The sequence below is a fragment of the Lytechinus variegatus genome, chromosome 11 (genome assembly GCF_018143015.1).
Source record: "Lytechinus variegatus isolate NC3 chromosome 11, Lvar_3.0, whole genome shotgun sequence".
Classification (NCBI taxonomy): domain Eukaryota; kingdom Metazoa; phylum Echinodermata; class Echinoidea; order Temnopleuroida; family Toxopneustidae; genus Lytechinus; species Lytechinus variegatus.
In genome coordinates this window covers 25,254,214-25,273,393 of record NC_054750.1, presented here as the reverse complement: position 1 = coordinate 25,273,393, position 19,180 = coordinate 25,254,214, and the positions used below count along the sequence as shown (strand labels likewise).

At 37.2% G+C, this 19,180-nt stretch overlaps 1 protein-coding gene across 4 annotated transcripts in view; it reads left to right on the top strand.

Annotated features, from left to right (window-relative positions):
* Nucleotides 1-19,180, top strand: part of LOC121423414 — a 155,926-nt gene that overhangs the window by 77,921 nt on the left and 58,825 nt on the right. For all 4 annotated transcript variants that reach the window (XM_041618742.1, XM_041618743.1, XM_041618741.1 and 1 more), the window contains 14 exons: nt 1,109-1,237; nt 5,603-5,899; nt 6,858-6,880; nt 8,440-8,584; nt 9,393-9,413; nt 10,175-10,327; nt 10,725-10,745; nt 11,226-11,341; nt 11,887-12,055; nt 13,306-13,485; nt 14,194-14,220; nt 14,571-14,735; nt 16,557-16,829; nt 18,362-18,626. In XM_041618742.1, the coding sequence (XP_041474676.1) occupies nt 1,109-1,237; nt 5,603-5,899; nt 6,858-6,880; nt 8,440-8,584; nt 9,393-9,413; nt 10,175-10,327; nt 10,725-10,745; nt 11,226-11,341; nt 11,887-12,055; nt 13,306-13,485; nt 14,194-14,220; nt 14,571-14,735; nt 16,557-16,829; nt 18,362-18,626 (1,984 nt within the window). The remainder of the gene's footprint in view (nt 1-1,108; nt 1,238-5,602; nt 5,900-6,857; nt 6,881-8,439; nt 8,585-9,392; nt 9,414-10,174; nt 10,328-10,724; nt 10,746-11,225; nt 11,342-11,886; nt 12,056-13,305; nt 13,486-14,193; nt 14,221-14,570; nt 14,736-16,556; nt 16,830-18,361; nt 18,627-19,180) is intronic.

The following is a 19,180-nucleotide window of genomic DNA, read 5'->3' as shown; positions in this document are numbered from 1 at the left end:
ATAGTTTGTTTTAATTTTGATTTACACTTCCATCTACTTCTTTTATTTGATGCAAGTGATTCATGTCATTATGATTGTGGAAAATTATTTTAAAAAAGCCACCAGGAATGTTTTTGGGCAAGCTATATTACACTTGTTTGTAAATTAATGCATACCTGAATATGTTGCTACATGTACATTGCTGTGTTGCCATGATCTCGATGAAGTTATCCTTCATTCAGTGATTTATTTTCCTGAGCTGCCAACCATTACATTTTTGAAGTAATTACCATTTTGCAATCAAATTTGGCATTTCTTTTTTCTTCACAAAATATCTTTCTAAAAAGAAAAATATTTACAATGAGTTAAAGAATAATCATAGAAAATTGTATCCCATTGAGAAACTTTGTTGTACAGAGTACTATCTACATACTAGTACAGAGCAATGTTTTCCCTGCATTTTGCTGGGAGCCCTTTTGCGTGATCCCTCCTTTGCTAGAAGGGTATTCAAGACTTAATTGATAAGCCCTGATCATCAGTGGACGCTACTCTCCTTACCCCTCGATCCTTCAATATGATTTCATACACAAGGTAATTGGATGAATATATTTTCATGGAACTACATGTACAGGTAGACCAAAGATCATTTGTGGGTCAATATTTCAAAATACAGTTGAGGGTCACAGTTTTATCATTCCCAGAGGTTGGAAGGCCTTGTTTTAATGGTTGTGTTGAATAAATCCTCTTTTTTTTCATTGTAAACCCTTTTTTTGAGGGGGGGGGGACATTATGATTCCTTGTTTTGGTTGTACAATTTTGGCAGCTCTTGGCCTTGTCTTACCAAGAGTAGCGATTTATCCAATCAACCACAACTATGGAAAGCCAGCAACGTCAACATCTAAAACACTTAATTAGAATATTTTCTAGATATGAGGTTTACTAATATATTAATACTTGTGTTGAAAATTCAGTGTGCTTCTTTTTGTTTACAACGGACATTGTTCAAATTTCCTGATGAAAAAAAATGATGACATTAATGGATTTCCATATTCTTGTGGTTGATCGAATCAGTTGTAACTCTTTGTAAGACAGGGCCCTGATTTTATTTTCTCATCACTCTTCTTCTTAGTGTTGAGAACTTGCTCCGAGCTCTACATGTACATGAAAGCAATGGGAATTCGTTTCATGGCTGGCTACTACCTTATAAACCCCAACCCTATGTCAGGCAAGGCAGGCGAGGTATTCTGTGAATCGGATGGTAAGTATGTGTACTATGCAGTGCTGATGATGTCCTTAAACTGCATTCAACCTTGCAGCATTGTACTGAACAAGCTAGGTCCCAATGAATAAAGAGTTACATGTACATCAATGGTATCTTTGCCGTTATTTTTACAACCATGGATACCTTGATTATGATTGCCCGATGAGCCCTGTTGCCATGGTAGTTGAGATAATAACAAAGTTGCTGTAGTTGAAAGTTTTAATGAAATAGACCCCAGGTTTGGAAGTAAGTACTGCATATATGCAATGTGTGAAGATGACATTCCTAACACTCAATAGCTGCAACTACAAAGAGATATATCAATCCAAAATAAAATTAATGGTAAGGGGTTAAGAATTATACATGTATGTGACCGGGGGAGCATTTCATGAAAGCACTTGTCCGACACTTAACTATGGTAACAGTGCCTCTCAGCCAAACAAAATAAAGGAATGTTGTCAGACCTGACAACTCATCGGATGAAAATGTGGATGAAACCCTCCCCAGGCAATAAAGCAGGCCACAACAACACTACAACAGTGGTTGTTCTTTGCAGAGCGTTTTCCCCAGTCTCTGTCTGCAAATGAAAAGCAAAGCCTTGAAGAAGAATTTTGCCGCTTTCAAGTGTAGGAGTTCTCCAATGATATCACACATGCTGAGATAGTTGACCAGGCCTTGGCATTCCATATAAAAAGTGACCTCTGTTGCAACAGGCTTGCCCAAGTTTCCTTCAATGACCAAAATGGCAAGACGTATTCTCGTCATGTACCACAGCAATGCAGACTGTGAAAGAATTTTCAGTTTGGTCAACAAGAACAAGACATAATTCAGGTCTCTCCTTGGTACAAAAATGCTGGGTAACCTTATGACAAGAAAGATGGACCTCATGTCTCATGGAACTCCTTGATACTCTGTGAAATATTCACAGGAACTTTTGGCAAAAGCAAAGAGTGCTACTGCAGCAGGTTTGAAGGGCTCAGACAAAGAATAGATGTAAAGTCTTTCATTAAATCAGCCCTCTATCAATCTCATCCGAATTTTCATTCAGGATGTATCCACAGTACAGTACAATATTGTAATGGAAATACATGTTTTTGAAATCTAAAAATTTGGTACAATTTCATGAAATGAATCCTCTTGATTTCAAATTCAGATTTTTTTTCTTCTTTGTGGACAGGTAAAAGGCACTTCAAAAGTAAAGGAAAACCCTCATTTCACTTAAACCGTGGCAGGGGGTACCCTTCCCCCACAAAATGTTACATGCTCGTTACTCTTTTTTGGATTCCTCTTTTTTTTCTAAAGTTGGCAGGTATGCCTTTGTTGTTGGCCACTGACTGGATCAGTCCATTCTCGATAGGACTATGTTGTGTGGGACATTGCACATGTTGTCTTTGAAGTTTGTTTTACATCCATAGCATCTTTTAATTAAGCCAATCTTTCTGGCAACTGTAAACGGTTGGTATGTTGTAGGAATTGTTACTACCCTTTCTATTGTTGTGCCAATGCTATTGTTTGCTCCTCTTCACTCAAGAGTCTTTTTCTTTCCACTTGCGCTCTTTTCACATTGCCTGCTAAGTGCTGGATTCACAAGGCTGACATTCGATGCCCTACGTCTAGTGTTCAGCTTCATGATGAAATCTGCCAGAACTCCCTTTGCTTCTGCCACAGCTAATGTGTGCTCACATAACAGTTTCTGGTGGAAAGCAGAAGATCTGCAGTTGCTGTCACATACAAAGGTTTCCTTCTTGGTGACCTTGTGGTACCCTTCACTGCAAAAGCACATTGTCTGATCAGCTTTTGAAGGGAAGTTCAAGTTCATGCGTGCATAGCCGCATCGACGCGACGACGCCGGAGCAAAAAATTGACCCAATTTTCTCCACCTTCAAAATTCGATGTTCGATCGAATTAAGCTGTCGAACACCGTTTTTCAAAATAATCGTTAACTTTCCAACAAAGTCAGAAAGGGAAAAGCACTTGTTGATATAAAAACAAATTGAGAAGGAAATAAATAAATCAAGAAAAGATTCGTGCAGAAGCGATCAGAATGGAACTATTGCGCACGCACGACAAGCCGTCTTCCTGAGCGATCACAAAAAAATAGTACAGTTGAAGCGAGATCGAGGCTCACATCCGGGTTGCGATGTATTGGATTAGTGGCGTTAATTGGGCCGTCGCAGGGCGTCCCGAAACCAATCAATAAACTGCCTCGGCTGAATAAAAAGCAGACGGACTTCGACGGGAAGCGACGAGGGGCGACGGGGCATTGAATTTACATCCTGTTTTTGCGTCGCGACGGGTAGCGACGCATAGGGGATTTTTGATGACGTGCCTTAACAATGTTGCCTTTTGTGGACAAGATGTTCTCCGCCTTTCTCCACACTTCCTGTAGTCGGGATAATAATAATAATACTCAATATTTATAACGCGCTTTTCCCAAATGGCCCAAAGTGCTCACAATTTCAATTAACATATTTTTACAAACAAAAATCAGAATGATATATTATTATGATGAAGGCAATTGCCTAGAACAAGAGAGTTTTAAGGGACTTCTTAAAGGACTTGATTGTTGGGGACTGTCTTATTTCAAGAGGGAGCTTGTTCCATTCCATAGAGGATGCAACGGTGAATGTTTTATCTCCAGTCTGTTTTCTTTTTGTTGGATATGTTAATTTAAGTGGGTCTTCAGAGGATCTAGTTCTTCTACCTGGGACATCAATTTCTAAACAATCAGACAAGTATTTTGGGGCTTGGTTGTAGAGTGATTTGTATACAAGGAGTAGTAACTTAAAAATAATACGTTGTCTTATCGGGAGCCAGTGTAAATGATATAACAGGGGTTCAGGAGGTGTGTCATGGTGGACTTCGAAAATAATACGGGCAGCCCAATTCTGGAGGTGCTGGAGACGATTAATGTGAGCCAATGGTATGAAGAAAGAAGACCATTACAGAAATCAAGATGAGAAAGGATAAGGGAGCGTATGGTGTGGTTAGCAGTTGACTGATCAATAAACCTACGAATAATGTGTATAGTCTCAGACTCCCCTTGTTTAACCAACAGTTTCTTGACAGGTGGTGCTGCCTGTACATGAATGATTAATTATGAATCATATATGGTACCTTCACAAGAAAACCAATAATTATTACAACTACATGTATTTATTTCATGCAAAAATATCTAATAACAAGGAAAAAAACAACGGGTGCCCATCTGCCAAGAACATGTCACGTGAATTCAACCCCCACCCCAAAAGAGACAGAAATTCAAAATAATATCAAAGTCTTATTCTTTGAAGGTAACAGAATTTCCATTTCTTGATTATCACTACAGGTGTACTTTTCAGAAACATTTCAATATTTAGTGTCAAAATAAAATGAAATATTGAACGCAATTTGAATTTGAATTTCATTTTCACCCATTTTAATAGTATCTGAATCAACATAGAAGTAATGCAATTCTGCCTGGCTGAATGCAATTCTGCCTGATCTCGAGGATGCCCCGTGCGGCCTCGGAGACTTGGGTTGAGACCCAAGGGGGCCACTCAGATACACGTGTACTCCATTGGGATAGACACGCATGTCCAAGAAAATGCATATTAAGTGGGTTTTTTTTTTCATGTGAAACATGTAATGGGTGTTCCATGAGAATTTTTCAACAAAAGCCCGAGTGTTATAATCCTATTTTAACTGGGCTATTTGAGACCAGGTCTTTACTGGAGGGGGGGGGGTGGTTCAAGTCAGTAGCTTTTGTTTCATATTGTTTGATTTTTCGCAAAATTTGGTCAATTTGAACGAATGGTTGATTCATTGGTTGGTTGAAAGATTGTGTTTAATTGATTTTGGGATTCAAAGTAATTTTGAAAGGTTACAAGTCAATGCTTTTAAATGTTACATTATTTTGTAAATTGGTGACTCATACTCGGTCCTGGAAAGTCTGCCTCAGACAACGGTGACTTGGACTTGAACTGGGTTTTGGCCTCTGAAGATAGCGACTCTACTTCTACAACACTGGTGTTCTTTCCATAATTTACCCATATGCAAGTCGATTTACAAATGGCAAGCACGTTTTTTTCTTTTCTTTAGTATACTGCTAAAATTCCAAAAAATTCTAACCATGGCAGGGGGGTACCCCCACACCCTTCCCTGCAACTCTCAAACTTTCCATTTTTCCCAGTTTTGTGACATCCTAAATACTACATAACTCCCGGGACGTCACTGGTAGTCATGGAAAACAGCAATTTAGTCATGAAAAAGTCATGGAATTCTGTTTTCAAATTTCTGTGGGAACCCTACTTTCTGTAATGCTCCTCAGGGAGAAGAGAAAGTTCATAAATCATGCACCGTTTTCTCGTATCTGTTACACAGGAAGGACAGTGGTCGGTCACAACCACATGGGAACAAATGCCATCAACGAAACCAACATGGTGGTTGAACTGATGTACAAACAATCGGCCAGGTTCATGATGGACCTTGAAAGCATCTCCGGTAAATGCGAGCAGTACGTCAAGGCAACGTGCAGAAATATGCCTTTCTTCAAATACCCACTGAACGCGCAAGACAGGCCAGAGGCATTGGCTACCTGGACCACTCTGGATGACATACCACAGGACAGTTGGGGCACCGAGGATTCTGAAAAAGGGTGCCCATGCTTTACTACGCCGGGTGAGTAACGATTTAGTTTCATGGATGCCAGCTTACTCTGCATGTAAGGGAACAGGGCATCGCCGAGAAATTAGGTGCCCAGTTGTCCAATAACGGATCACTTTTATGTTGAAAAATGTCTGTATTGAACATGAATTAATTACAATGTTTTCTACTAAGATATTAATTGATTTGTGTATTCTTTTTATTGATCTTATTATAGCGTTAGGTTTAGGGTTAGGGTTTGTTTTAAAGTTGGGTTTTTATGATGGACAACTTGGCACCTAACATTTCAACTGGGTTGAGTTTATCTTGACCTAGTGTTATCATCTACTTCCTTCTAGTTTATTCACCTGTCAATTTTATGCCAACTCTATGCCAGTTACAATTTTTGCCTGAATCAGGATTTTTTAAATTGATGGATGAGCAAAGCTCACACTTGTAGCTAAAAATTTTCTACAGAACATATACATTTATATACACTTGTATTCAATCAGTGCATTATGCTGCACTCAACCCAGGAGAGGTGAATGTGTGTGATTCCTGGATAGTGATTCTAATTCTCGTCATGTAATTTAATAACAATTTAATTTTGTATTATCAACATAAAAAAATTACCCAATGTTAAGTTTTCGAATTTTCAAGATGACTTTGACAAGATAATGTGAATGCTGATTTTAAATTTACTTGTGATAGTTATCAAGTATCACCGATTGGATGAATCTAAGGTCAAAGGTCATGGGGGTCACTAAATTTGCATTAACTTCTGAAGAATTATCAAATTTTAAGATAATTTTGAAAGTGTAAGTCTCTATTTCAGAAAACATATATTGACCTCAATTATTTTTGACACCCTGACACCCATTTGATAATTATCGAGTCACTTCAATGGTACCAAAATACATGTGTCATATATCACAAAATTGATTCAGTTTAAAGTTTTCTACACTGACAATATGTTTACTTCTATTTTATACAGCTAAATGCCTCGAAGAAAATAAGGTGAGTAAAAGTCTTTGGTGTATATACATGTACAACTATCTGTGTTGCTAATATGTTGACTCAGTTTTTAGAGCGTCCGTCTCATAACCAGGAGTTCATACCCTGGCCGTGTCAGACAAAAAGATGTTAAAATATGGGATTTGCTGCTTCCCTGTTTGACGTTCAACGAGTGCAGGGATAGAGCAACGTCGATCTGGCGCTGCACAGTGGCTGCCGGTCCCTCGATCAATTGGGCAAAATTAATTTTCAGAGTATTTCTGTTTCAGATTTCTATTTCGAACAATGAATTATGGATATTCATTTTTTTTATTTTTATTTTTATCTTTGATTAGTATACAAATAATATATATTGTTATGGGCATTGGTAAGAATTTCATGTACAAAGTTCTCCAACAAAGATTTAAGAATGATAGTGTAGTAGGTTTCACGGTACACCATGTATATTTCTTGGGCAAATATTGATCCTGAAAAGGACCACCCAATCTCGACGTTTCGACACATGTGTTCTTGTCGTCCTCAGGAGAATGAGCAAAGTTTGTAAAAGCAGGCCTTATACTCCGTTGAAGTGCCGTATGCACGGTATCTCGCAGGGTACAAACATGGCTCATTCTCCTGAGGACGACAAGGACACTCTTTTCGAAACGTCGAGATTGGGTGGTCCTTTTCAGGACCATCATTTGCCCAACAAAGATACATGGTGTACCGTGAAACCTACTACACTATTCTTCTTCGCCATGGAAACCTTAAGATTTAATTATGACTTAGAGTCACACTTAAATGCCTAGTTGTGAGTGGTATAAAATTCATCACCGCATTGGCCAGATCATGCCAAGAGGACGTATATCATGTACGTGTCGGCATTTATAAGAGTGACTCCAAGCCATACTTAAAGGGGAATGAAACCTTTGGAACAAATAGGCTTGTGTAGAAAAAGAAAAATCAAAGAATAAAAATAAAGAAAGTTTGAGAAAAATCGGACAACTAATGAGAAAGTTATGAGCATTTAAATATTGCAATCACTAATGCTATGGAGATCCTCCCATTGGCAATGCAACAAGGATGTGTGATGTCACTGATGAACAACTTTCCCTTTGGTGAAAATACCCTCAAAATGTCTCTTTTTGTTTTTTCTTATGATGATACAAACTCTTTATCCATGATGTATTCTTAAAAAATATGTATTACATGCCCTCATGTAGAAAGAACACATGACCTATGGTTAGATGTGATAAAAGAGGCAATTCAAGTGAAATATATACTAAAGTAATCAGGAGAGTTCTTCACAAGTGACATCACACATCTTTGTCGCATTGCCAATTTGCTATCTCCATAGCAATAGTGATCGCAATATTCAAATGCTCATAAATTTCTCATTACTTGTCCGATTTTTCTCAAACTTTTGTTGATCTGTTTCTTTGATTTTTCTGTTTTCACACAAGCTATCTTGTTCCAATGGTTTCATTCTCCTTTAAATCTTTGTGAGCCCCCCCCCCCTTGATATTGAAGGAGATTAAGACAAAACATTTTAATCCAATATAAAATAATTCACTTTTTGACAGCTGTGCAACTGCGATGCATTCCCTGGTCATGAGTCATTGGATGAGATCTTCCTGATGGAACCCGCCAAGGCTTTCAACTTCACAAAGGCCACCGGAACAGGCAACATCCTGGAGATGGGAGGATGGGAATGTAATGAGACTATGGGTAAGTTGTGTCAGTATTTATTTGTATTTAAAAGATTAAAGGCATATCGTGTAGGTTAACATTAATTTGTCTGAACTTCAAGGCCTTATCTGTTGCCTGTGTCTGAGGGAATGTTGTAAAAATGAGCCTACAAAACGAAATCGCATCCCGAAAATCTGTATTTAGCACTTCCAAAAAGTGAAATACATGTATAAAGTGACAAGAACACCATTTTAGTTTCATCCTATATTATTCCCCCGGAGATTGATTTTGCGGCAGCAGATACATGTCTCTTGAAAGTGATCAAATAATTGAATAAATGAATATTTAGGTGAATAAATGCATATGCGGTATAAGCAAATAAGTAAAAAAAAATTATGGATAAACAATTAAATGGGTGAATAAATGCACAAATTTACAAATAAATTGGTCAATAAATGCATGCATGTATGTATATGTAGATGTACATGTATTTATAGAACAAATAAATGTGTGCATAGATACAGAAGACAAATAAATAGGTAAACTACATGTACATATTCAAGAAAAAAGAATAGAAATTCAAGAAAAAAAATAGAAAATTAATTGAGCAAATATATGAATTAAGAAAAAAGATATGTGAATGAGCAAATTTATGGTTAAATATTTTATATATTCAGATGAATATTTATTAAATTACATTCATTGCATCTTCTTTTTGGAATAGAAGACATTCTTGTATATTACAACATTGATGTACATGTACACACAATTGGTCTCTGAAAATATAATTGTTTCTGAGATGGTTTTGAAGTCTTGTTAATATCTCATCCTTTTTTTTTGTTAACAGAGTCAACCAGTGCTCCATATGGTATGTAAATATTACTTTAATTTGCTTTTGCAGATGATAACATTTTATCATCATCCGTAATTTTAGAACACTGCTTGTTTTGAAGTTAACTCTTTGCCCGTTCTGTTCGACTAGAGTAACATACAGGGGCTGCCAACTTCGACTGAAGTCACATGTACACTTACAAACTAAATAGTTATGAGTGCGTGGCACTGTTCAGTGTACAGACAAAGATTTTATTTTACTGTAAATCATTTACCTTTTCATTAGAAAGATGTACTAAACGAGATGAAAGATTCACACAATGACATTAATAATTAACACACAAATGAGACCGATGAGCAATTCTTATAAAATAGGGGTCACCAAACTGGTATGTGAATACATCCAAATTCCTACCTTAGAACTAGGAATAAGCATCATTATGCAATATTAATTTGTACTGCTTCATATGAAAGAAAGAATTAGATCATGTCAGAGAATAATTTTTCATCTAAAATTTGATCAGCATTTTTGGTCCTGAGGTGCACGCTCTCAGGCTCAGCTAAGTTCTGTACAGTCCTATGAAAAAAAAAGATCTTCTGCACAAAAGACTCTTCTTTGCAGCAGGCTTAAAAAAGTGAAGCAAATTGCAATGTGATACTGAGAAAGTCATTCCCTGTAAATCGTTACAAAATTAAACACAATCAAAATCATATTTACATGTAAGACTCAGTCAAGAAAATAAATTGAATTAAATGAGTCCCTTCTTTCCTTCCCTCCCTCCACTCTCTCCATGACAGTTCCCATACAAAAAACCTGTAATGGCGTGTTGGAATACTTGATGAACCAACTATTACCGGTCTCTTCTGGATTCTACTGGATTGATCCGGATGAGGAGGCTGGAGTCCTTCGACCGTTTTTTGCCTACTGTGATTTCTATTACCCTGACTCAGGTAAATTTGATACTCAGATTTTCTTAATTTATGTGATTGTTCTTTTAAAGGGGAAGTTCACCCTGACAATAGATTGGTCATGAAAAAAGCATATTACAGACTACCTAAGCGATGACGTCAGTTGCCATGGTGTCATGGTGGCCTAGTTCTAAACAGATGAACCTGCGTAATAAATAATTATCGTCAGCTGCGACTCTGTTGAGAACCAGCTTGCCGTGACACCATGGCAACTGACATCAAACTTCAGTACTCCATGTCAAATGCATGTTGATAAGTTTGATGTTGCTGTTCTCTGTAAGGGAGCGCCTTGCTCAACAAGCTTGTTAAAGCTTCTTTCTTCTTTGATTTATCATTCTCTCTCATTTTCTCATTCTTAATCCCTTTTCTCTCTATACAGGAGATCAAACTACTAAAGTGGGTAAGTAATGTATTTGCTTCAATTGCTTACTGAATTTCAATACAGCATTGTATTTTTGTTGAGTATTAGGCAAATATGGACTTTAGAAGATCATTTCATATGGGGGGAAGTGAATTTTAATGGTACATACATAATAGCAGTTGAGTGGAGGTTGTTGTCTCATGTTTGGTGTCTCATCCATTGAATGACTGGTATAATATGGTGGTACAAATTAGTTTTATATTATTGTTTTAATACTGAAAATACATGTAATTCACTGCAACAACCTAGAAAACATGCAAAACTAGATGGGTTTAAATAATTATCAGGGAATTTTTTAAACTTCATCAGGGAAAAATAAAGATATTTTGTTTCTCGAAAAGCTGGAAACCTTGAAAAAAAAATTACACCGCTTTACCCCTTTCCCCGCCCCGATAGGTACAACTCTTAAAATAACATTGTTCCATTTTGTAAAGATGTTTATTGTTTTCTTCTTCAAAGCCGAGACTGTAATTTATCACGACTACGAGGACTACCTGTTCGCAGACAAGGATGGTCTCACTCAACGCTTCAGATACTCCGAAGCATCCATCGCACAGATTGCTGCTCTCACTAGGGTATTATCATTACCTGTTTATGATTATTTATCCAATGTGCATGTATTCAAATTTCTTATTGTTTATTGTTTCGTTCACCTTGAATCCACAATTTCAGATAGAGCCTATTAGAACATGCATGTAGATTGGTAACCTTCATTGGCCCGTATTCTGAAGTCAGGTTTAACTTAGACCATGGTCTAACTCTGTGCTAAAATTATGGCAAGCCAAAAGTGTCAATTTTTTCATGTTTCTTATGTTTACCGTGCTCTTTCCTGATTCATCGATGGTGAAGCCAATAATTTGTTTATACTTCCTAGACAATTACGAATGATTTGAGAGCCAAATGAGCTGAAATATTATATCTCTACTGTTAATGATTTATGTAACGATTGGCTGTCCATACTTAAACCACAACTTTAAACCTGGGTTTAAGTTAAACCAGACTTCAGAATACGGGCCATTGTGTTCACACAGTTGTTGATCTCGTAGACAGTGCATAAATCTTCAGAAATATGTAAACATCCACTTTCTCCTCTTTCGTTTTACCTTACGATGAATTGAAGGTGTCTGAAAAGTGCGAGCAGATGATAGAGTTTAACTGCAAGGGCTCCCCCATCTGGTCTGGAGATGTACAGAGGGCTTGGTGGACCGATCGGCATGGTAATCGGATGGTCAACTGGGGCGGCGTCCCTACTGGAGAAAAGGGATGTGCGTGCAAGCTTTCTCAAGAAGGTCAGTTAAGAGAATACACACTTTAAGTTAGACTAAGGCCTAAGATACATCAAAAGTTGGACTGAAGGCCGGCGCGATGGCGGCTTGATGTGTTTTTACATGCTCACTATTTTTCATTGTGTGACAGAACTGAGTATACCTAAAAGGCGGCTTGTCCACTGAACTAGGAATGAGTATCATAGCAAACAATAGTCACTTTTAACGAACAATAGAAAATGTTGACAGGAAAAGACAGGCACACATGTCACTTGAATAGTCGTCATGGATAAAGAACCTCAAAGCGGTTTCATTCTACTTCAGGCTTGAGGCCGGCATCGGAAGCGGCTTCAAACCAGACCCATGTGTATTTTGGCCCTTATATGGAGTTGCAAACTACTTCTGATCAATTCCAGATCTATTTAATAGGTTCCATATCAATCATAATATGTGACAAGGCATGGCAAGATCCACTTAGTCCCACTGTGTGATATTCAGTAGGAGAATATTAAAAGTTGTTTTTGTCAGCATGTTCAAATTTCTTTTTTTTGTATTTCTCAAAAGAGCATACTTTTTACTTGAGACTGTAAAACAAAATGGATTTACCAAACAAGCACAAATGGCTGTTATGGTAGTTTTGATTAGACCCATATTTTGTCGTTTTGGATTATTTTGCAAGCTGTTCTTCTTCCTGAAAACCAACGAAAGTATTCCCCTTATTTTGAACTGCAATAAACTGAAAACTGGATAAGATGTTTCATCGGTACTTCTCTGTAATAAAGAACAGGATATGCCTCTTAGCAGTGTGGCAAATTTGGAGCTAGTTTTACGACCCTTTCTTTTTGTGGGTTTTGCCATGCCTGGTCACATATAGTGTATGGTAATACATGTATATCTGTTTTTATTTGTCATTACAGTGGAGTAGTTTTGTGGCACCATCTGTATATATGTACTGTAGACTTAAGTCATTGCCGAATAATTTCACGCCTTTTCTGAACTTTGCCTTTACATAATCAAATTTTTTTTAAATAAAAAAAGAATTTGTGCAAAATGCGGGATTGGGGATTGAACTTGATAGGTCACAATACTGCTTTTGTCAATCTTATACATTTTTAATTTCCCCTGTATTCATTTAATTTACTGTATTGTAGCTGCTTTTTAAATTCATTTTGATTATATATTCAATGTTTGATTCTTACTCAATTGGAATTTGAATTGATTTGAAATCATTCCTGGCAATGATTTAAACAAATTTTTGTCTCCTTTTCTTATAGGATGTGCAGGGGGAGCCGCTAGTTACTGTAATTGTGACGCCAATGATGCCGGGTCCATGCTTTACGATGGTGGCATATTGAACGACAAGAGTAACCTCCCAGTGACCTCTGTGACCCTCGGCCGTTCCGCCGACGACACTAGCTTCTTCAGGGTGTCTCCTCTCAGATGCAGTGGTCAAGGTATTTTGTAAAAGTGGAAGGCTATTTCAGGGGCAGATCAAGGATTTTTCTAAAGAGGGGCACAGAAAAAATTTAACAAGCAAAAAAAATACAAAAAAGTGTTTTAACCAAAAATTATGGGTATTCCACGAAAAAATGTGACAAGCCAAAAAAAGGGGGTGGGGGGTCACACTTCTGTTTTAATGGCAGTTTTCAATGAAAATTTTAATTGGGCCTCTCAAGGGGGGGGGGGCACAGGTCAGCTGTGCCCCCTTCCCCTAGACCCACCAGTGGGCAATTTGTATTTTTCTCCTTATTTCTTACATTGCTAATACCCCAGTTAAGGTCTTTTTGCTAAAGAGATTTTTTTAAATTTTGAATCAACCATCACTTCTTTGAGAAAGATTATAAATGGTGAGATGCATAATGTATCAAAGTTCAGTGGATGAATGTACATTTAGATTTTGTAATGAACATTGTCATTATATGATGTGTGTTAGAAATGTACAGATTTTGCAGTTATCCATTCTCATTCTTGCCATAGAGAATATCAATATAATGTGAAGAAAAGAAATGAACAGACTTATGCTCTTTAGATGTTGACGTCGCAGGCCTGCCATAGATGGCATCGATCAGATTAATTGCCAGATATGCATAGTACATGGACGTGTAGATGTTATTTGTTAATCATCATGTTCTCTTTTTTGTTTTCTCTCTTTTACATCACAGGAGGCTCGCCTGCTTTAACAGAACAAGGTATGCTTTATTTGTTTATTTATTTATTTATATAATTATTCATATGTACATGAATTTATTTATTTACTTACATGTATTTTTATTCATTTATTTGATTATTTATTCATTTATTTATTTATTTACATGTATTTATTTATTTAGTTATTTATTAAGGTTTTTTATTTATTTATTTTCATTTATTTATTCATTCATTCATTCAGTCAGTCATTTATATGTTTATTTATTTATTTAGAATTGACCTTAACATTCAGAGGGGATGTCCTGAGTCAACATATTTCTGAAGCTTTAATAGCAGTTGCATGAAATGTGCAATGTTGTAAATCATGCTCTGCAATTCTTCTTTTATATAGATTACACCTTCTTATTCAATGCCGACGATCAAGAAGAACGTTTAATGAATGTATTGCCCCGCCTTGAGCCTGGCCAGGATATGGTTGAGTTTTCCGTTGATGCGATGTCTGATGCCTACATTGCTTTTGCTAGCGATCCATATGGGGTTCCAGAATATGAGATTGGTACGTGATTCATATCTTTAACTTTTGTTATTTTTTTTGTTACCAGGCATGAAATGATTTTTTTTATCTAATACGAGTGGCATTTTCGATCATACAAGAAAAGCTCATGACTGTTTGGACAGTTCTACATGTATTTGAAAATATGCTACCAAAAAGACATTTTTATGTGGCATGCTTGTGGTAAATTTTGATGCGATGTCAGTAAAATTATTTCCTGCCAGGGCCTCATGATGATCACAGAAAAAAAGACCTAATGATTGCATTGACCAAAATATACAATCATTTTGGCATTAAAATCAAATGTTTCATCAATCACAAGGCTTTATGTAACAGGGCCTGGGTGGGTGCGTCATAAAGCTATATGTATTAAAGTTAGGAATGACTATGCATAAATTGTTTTATGCATGAATGGAGATTCTCTTTTGTAATAAATGGTATATCCTTAAGACCTGGTCACACCGCCCGAGCGTTGTTGGAGCGGTCGTGGAGCGGAGAGAAAAAAACATCACCGCTCGCCACCGTTCGCCATTTTCGATTTCGATTGTTGTTTTTTTGTTTTCGATTTTTTTCCCCAATTTTGCGAGCGAAATTCGACCCTCTCTCCCTAACGCTCCACAACCGCTCCAACAACGCTCGGGCGGTGTGACCAGCCCTTCAGAAGCTGCCTTATCACCCAAGAATGTGTTAAAGTTGTGTGTATGAGAAACTTTACAAACATCTTTATGAAACGGGGACACAACATTTGCTCCTGCGACAGTTGCTCCGGGCTTTATTTCGTCTAAGATATTGGTCCGTATTCTGAAGTCAAGTTTAACTTAGACCATGGTCTAACTCTGTGCTAAAATTATGGGAAGCCAAAAGTGTCAAAATTTGTATTACATTGTATGTTTCTTATGTTCACTGTGCTCTTTCCTGATTCATCGATGGTGAAGACAATCTTATATTTACACTTCCTAGACAGTTATGAATGATTTCAGAGCCAATTGAGCTGAAATATGATATCTCTACTGTTAGTGATTTATGTAACAATTGGCTATCCATACTTAAACCACAACTTTAAACCTGAGTTTAAGTTAAACCTGACTTCAGAATACGGGCCATAGGGTTAGGGTCGAGTTTGCAATAGGGTCTTATGTTTGGTATGGGGTAGGGTTTCATCGTGTTAAACCCAGGGTTGATGTTGGTGAATTCATTAGTGTGTGGAATTTACAGCGGAGCAATTGTCGTTGGAGCAAATGTCATGGAACCTACTTGTACCGAAACACCCATCAGTTCCTTTCTGCAGTGGAGCCTGCCTGACGTATAAAACTTTGTGTACACGGTACAATGCTGATTGCTTCTCTTGAATGTATGAGCACAAACTTGGAGAAGAGCTATGCGGCTTTTTTTGCCATACAGATTTGAAGATGAAAAGAAAAACTCGAACAAAAGCACTGATTTGACATTTGAAATCAGGCCCCATGTTCAAATACCATTATGTTTTAATTTGGTTTAATAATAATGATAATAATAAATGGCTTTGTTTAGCTTAGTTTGGTCATCCAGTAGCACACTAGAGATAACCATATATAAACCCATTATAACCTCCCCCTCTCGAGTGTACAATTCTTTTGATTTGTCTTTTTGAAAAAAAAACACCAACATTGTTTTGCAATATTTCAGATTAACACTCCCCCAGTTTTATTGATTTCATATGATGGAGAGTGATGTTTGAACCTACGTGTGAACTGCGAACGAGATAAAGTTTGTTTGTATCTATGTATTGTTATTATTACCATTACCATCACTTGATGTCAAGAATCATTTCACTCTCTCTTTCAGCGATTGGAGTGGATGGAAACAACATTACAGAATTTTTCGAAGGCCAGGAACAAGAGATGAGATTCGACACACCCGGGATCCTGAACGCGGATAGACCCACGCACTTCCGCGTCAGTTTCTTAGACGAGGTTATCGAGCTGGTGAAGGTGGAAACCGGAGGTAGCGAGGTGCCGATTGGAGCGGTTGACTTTGGAACGGTACATCCCTTCCGATACATCCTCTTTGGTTCAAAGGCTCCCTCTACCTGGAGATTCCCCTACCTTGCAGCTACTTGTAAGTACATGTATCATGAAGTAGAAGTGTATAAGTTAGTCAGGAGCTTAGGATCGGACGACAGTAGAGTGATGACAATGAAGATGACGATGATAATGATGATGACAGTGATGATGAGAGTGATGACGATGATGATAGTGATGATGATGATAGTGATTATGATGATAGTGATTATGATGATAGTGATGATAGTGATGATGGTGATGATGATGATAGTGATGATGATGATGATGATAGTGATGATGATGATAGTGAGGATGATAATGTTCATGATGATGATAGTTATGATGATGATAATGATGATGGTGATGATGATAGTGATGATGATGATGATAGTGATGATGATTATAAGAAGGATGATTATAATGACTGTATAATAAACAGATACTCTCTATCATTAGGGTATTACAACATATATTGCTCAAACTAAATTTATTTTTGGCCGAGTCAGAGACCAGATGACATTGTCCTCGCAAGGCGCAACAACGTATGAATTAATCTGATGTACAGATTTCTCTTTAACATATAGATAGCTCTGAATAACCCACGAGATCTATGTCCTTAACCATAACTGAATGCACAAATACACTTTCCAGTTGTTGGCAATACAGTATAACACCAAATGCCAAAATCCAAATTTCTCTCTCTGTTTCCTGTGAACCTAGGAATAGAATATTTCCAGATAGATATAGATCCATATACCTATTACTTAAAGATAAATTCCAGTTTTGGTAACGACCTCAAAATGACTTTTGACAGAATCTAATACAATGACCACTGAAGTGTCTGTTTGTATGAATAAAAAATATGTACCAAAGGATTCTGGAAGAAATTGTGTAATTGCTGAGAAATAAGCAAAATAAGCGCGGATTCGGTCACTTCCGTCGGGTCTGTATTCCAGCAATATTAATACACTGTCCCACGTGTGCCTATCTGTGTTGGTGATCTTCAGTGTGAACATTTTTCAGCGTAGATTTCAAGATTTCACAAAGTTCAGTTTATGTAACTGTACCAGATCTAGATCCTCGATGATATACTGACAATTAAGCCTTGTTTTACAGACTTTCTCATGAAATCAGTGTTCACTGCAACTACTGGAATTTCTCTTTAAGCATCTGCCTCACAACCGGAATGTCAGGATGTCGAGCCCCTGCCATGTCAAACCAAAAGACTTTAAGTTATTGGAGTTGCTGCTACGTGTTTGGTATTTAATGAATAAGGGATACAGCGACATTGATCTGCCGCTGCTCAGTGGCTGCTGGGCCCACGGTCAATTGGGCAAAATGAATTTTTGAGGATTTATATTTCTTCTACTTCGAACAATAAAAAGTGTTTCCTCTGTATTCAATTTGTAATGTTGCTTTTGCATGTATTGTATAGCTTTCTCTCTGTCTTTCCATTTTGATTTTTTTTCGTTACACTTATAAATTCTTGTTTGTGATTTTCTGATTGTTTTCTTTTATAATTGAATACAGAAATAATTGAAATGATTGTGAATGATAAAGAACATGGATTATTATTATCCCAAACAGCTATGCAGGTGTGCGATCCAGACATGATGATCATGGGATGTCCAAGTGGACAGTATATCGACGTCACCTACGCCAACTACGGCTATGACCCGACATCTACTTGCGGCGCCGACGGTATGGATTACCCTGCTTGCAGCTCAGAATCCTCCATCTCAGAGGTTCTTGAGCGTTGTCAAGGTCTTCCTTCCTGTGCCTTCCAGGTGACTACGGGTGTCTTCGGAGACCCCTGTGCTTCTGTTGACACTCCAAAGTCCCTGAAAGTTAGGTGAGAATTTCTTGTTAGATCTTTAAGTCCCTTTAAGTTTAAAGTTAAGTCCCTTTAAGTCCCTTTAAGTTTAAAGTTAAGTCCCTTTAAGTTAAGAACGGCAACAAGGTTAATGTGAGGGAGAATTATGCTTGAATGAAATAATGTAATATTCAGGGCACGTGCTGTTGCAATTTATCAAAGGTTTGTCTGTAATTAAAGGACTGATAGGATTCCTGGTCAGGGACATGGCTATAAATGATGAAACATACATAACATATCCATGTTACAATTCCATTACAAAATATTAGCTTATGGAACATTTGAAATGATTATAGCCCATTGAATATCAGGCCAGTAAAAGGAAAATATATCTAAAATATGACTTCAGATAGTATAATGAAGAATTCTTCCATGGGCACTTGTAATATGTAATATGTATAAAAATAAGAAATTAAGATTAAAAATAATAAGAGAATAATAAGTCTTCATTATTGCGTACATGTAGAAATGAAATTCCTGACTTCTAATAAATCCAGACTGAGTACAGATCCTTTACTGGGAAAAGGATGGTT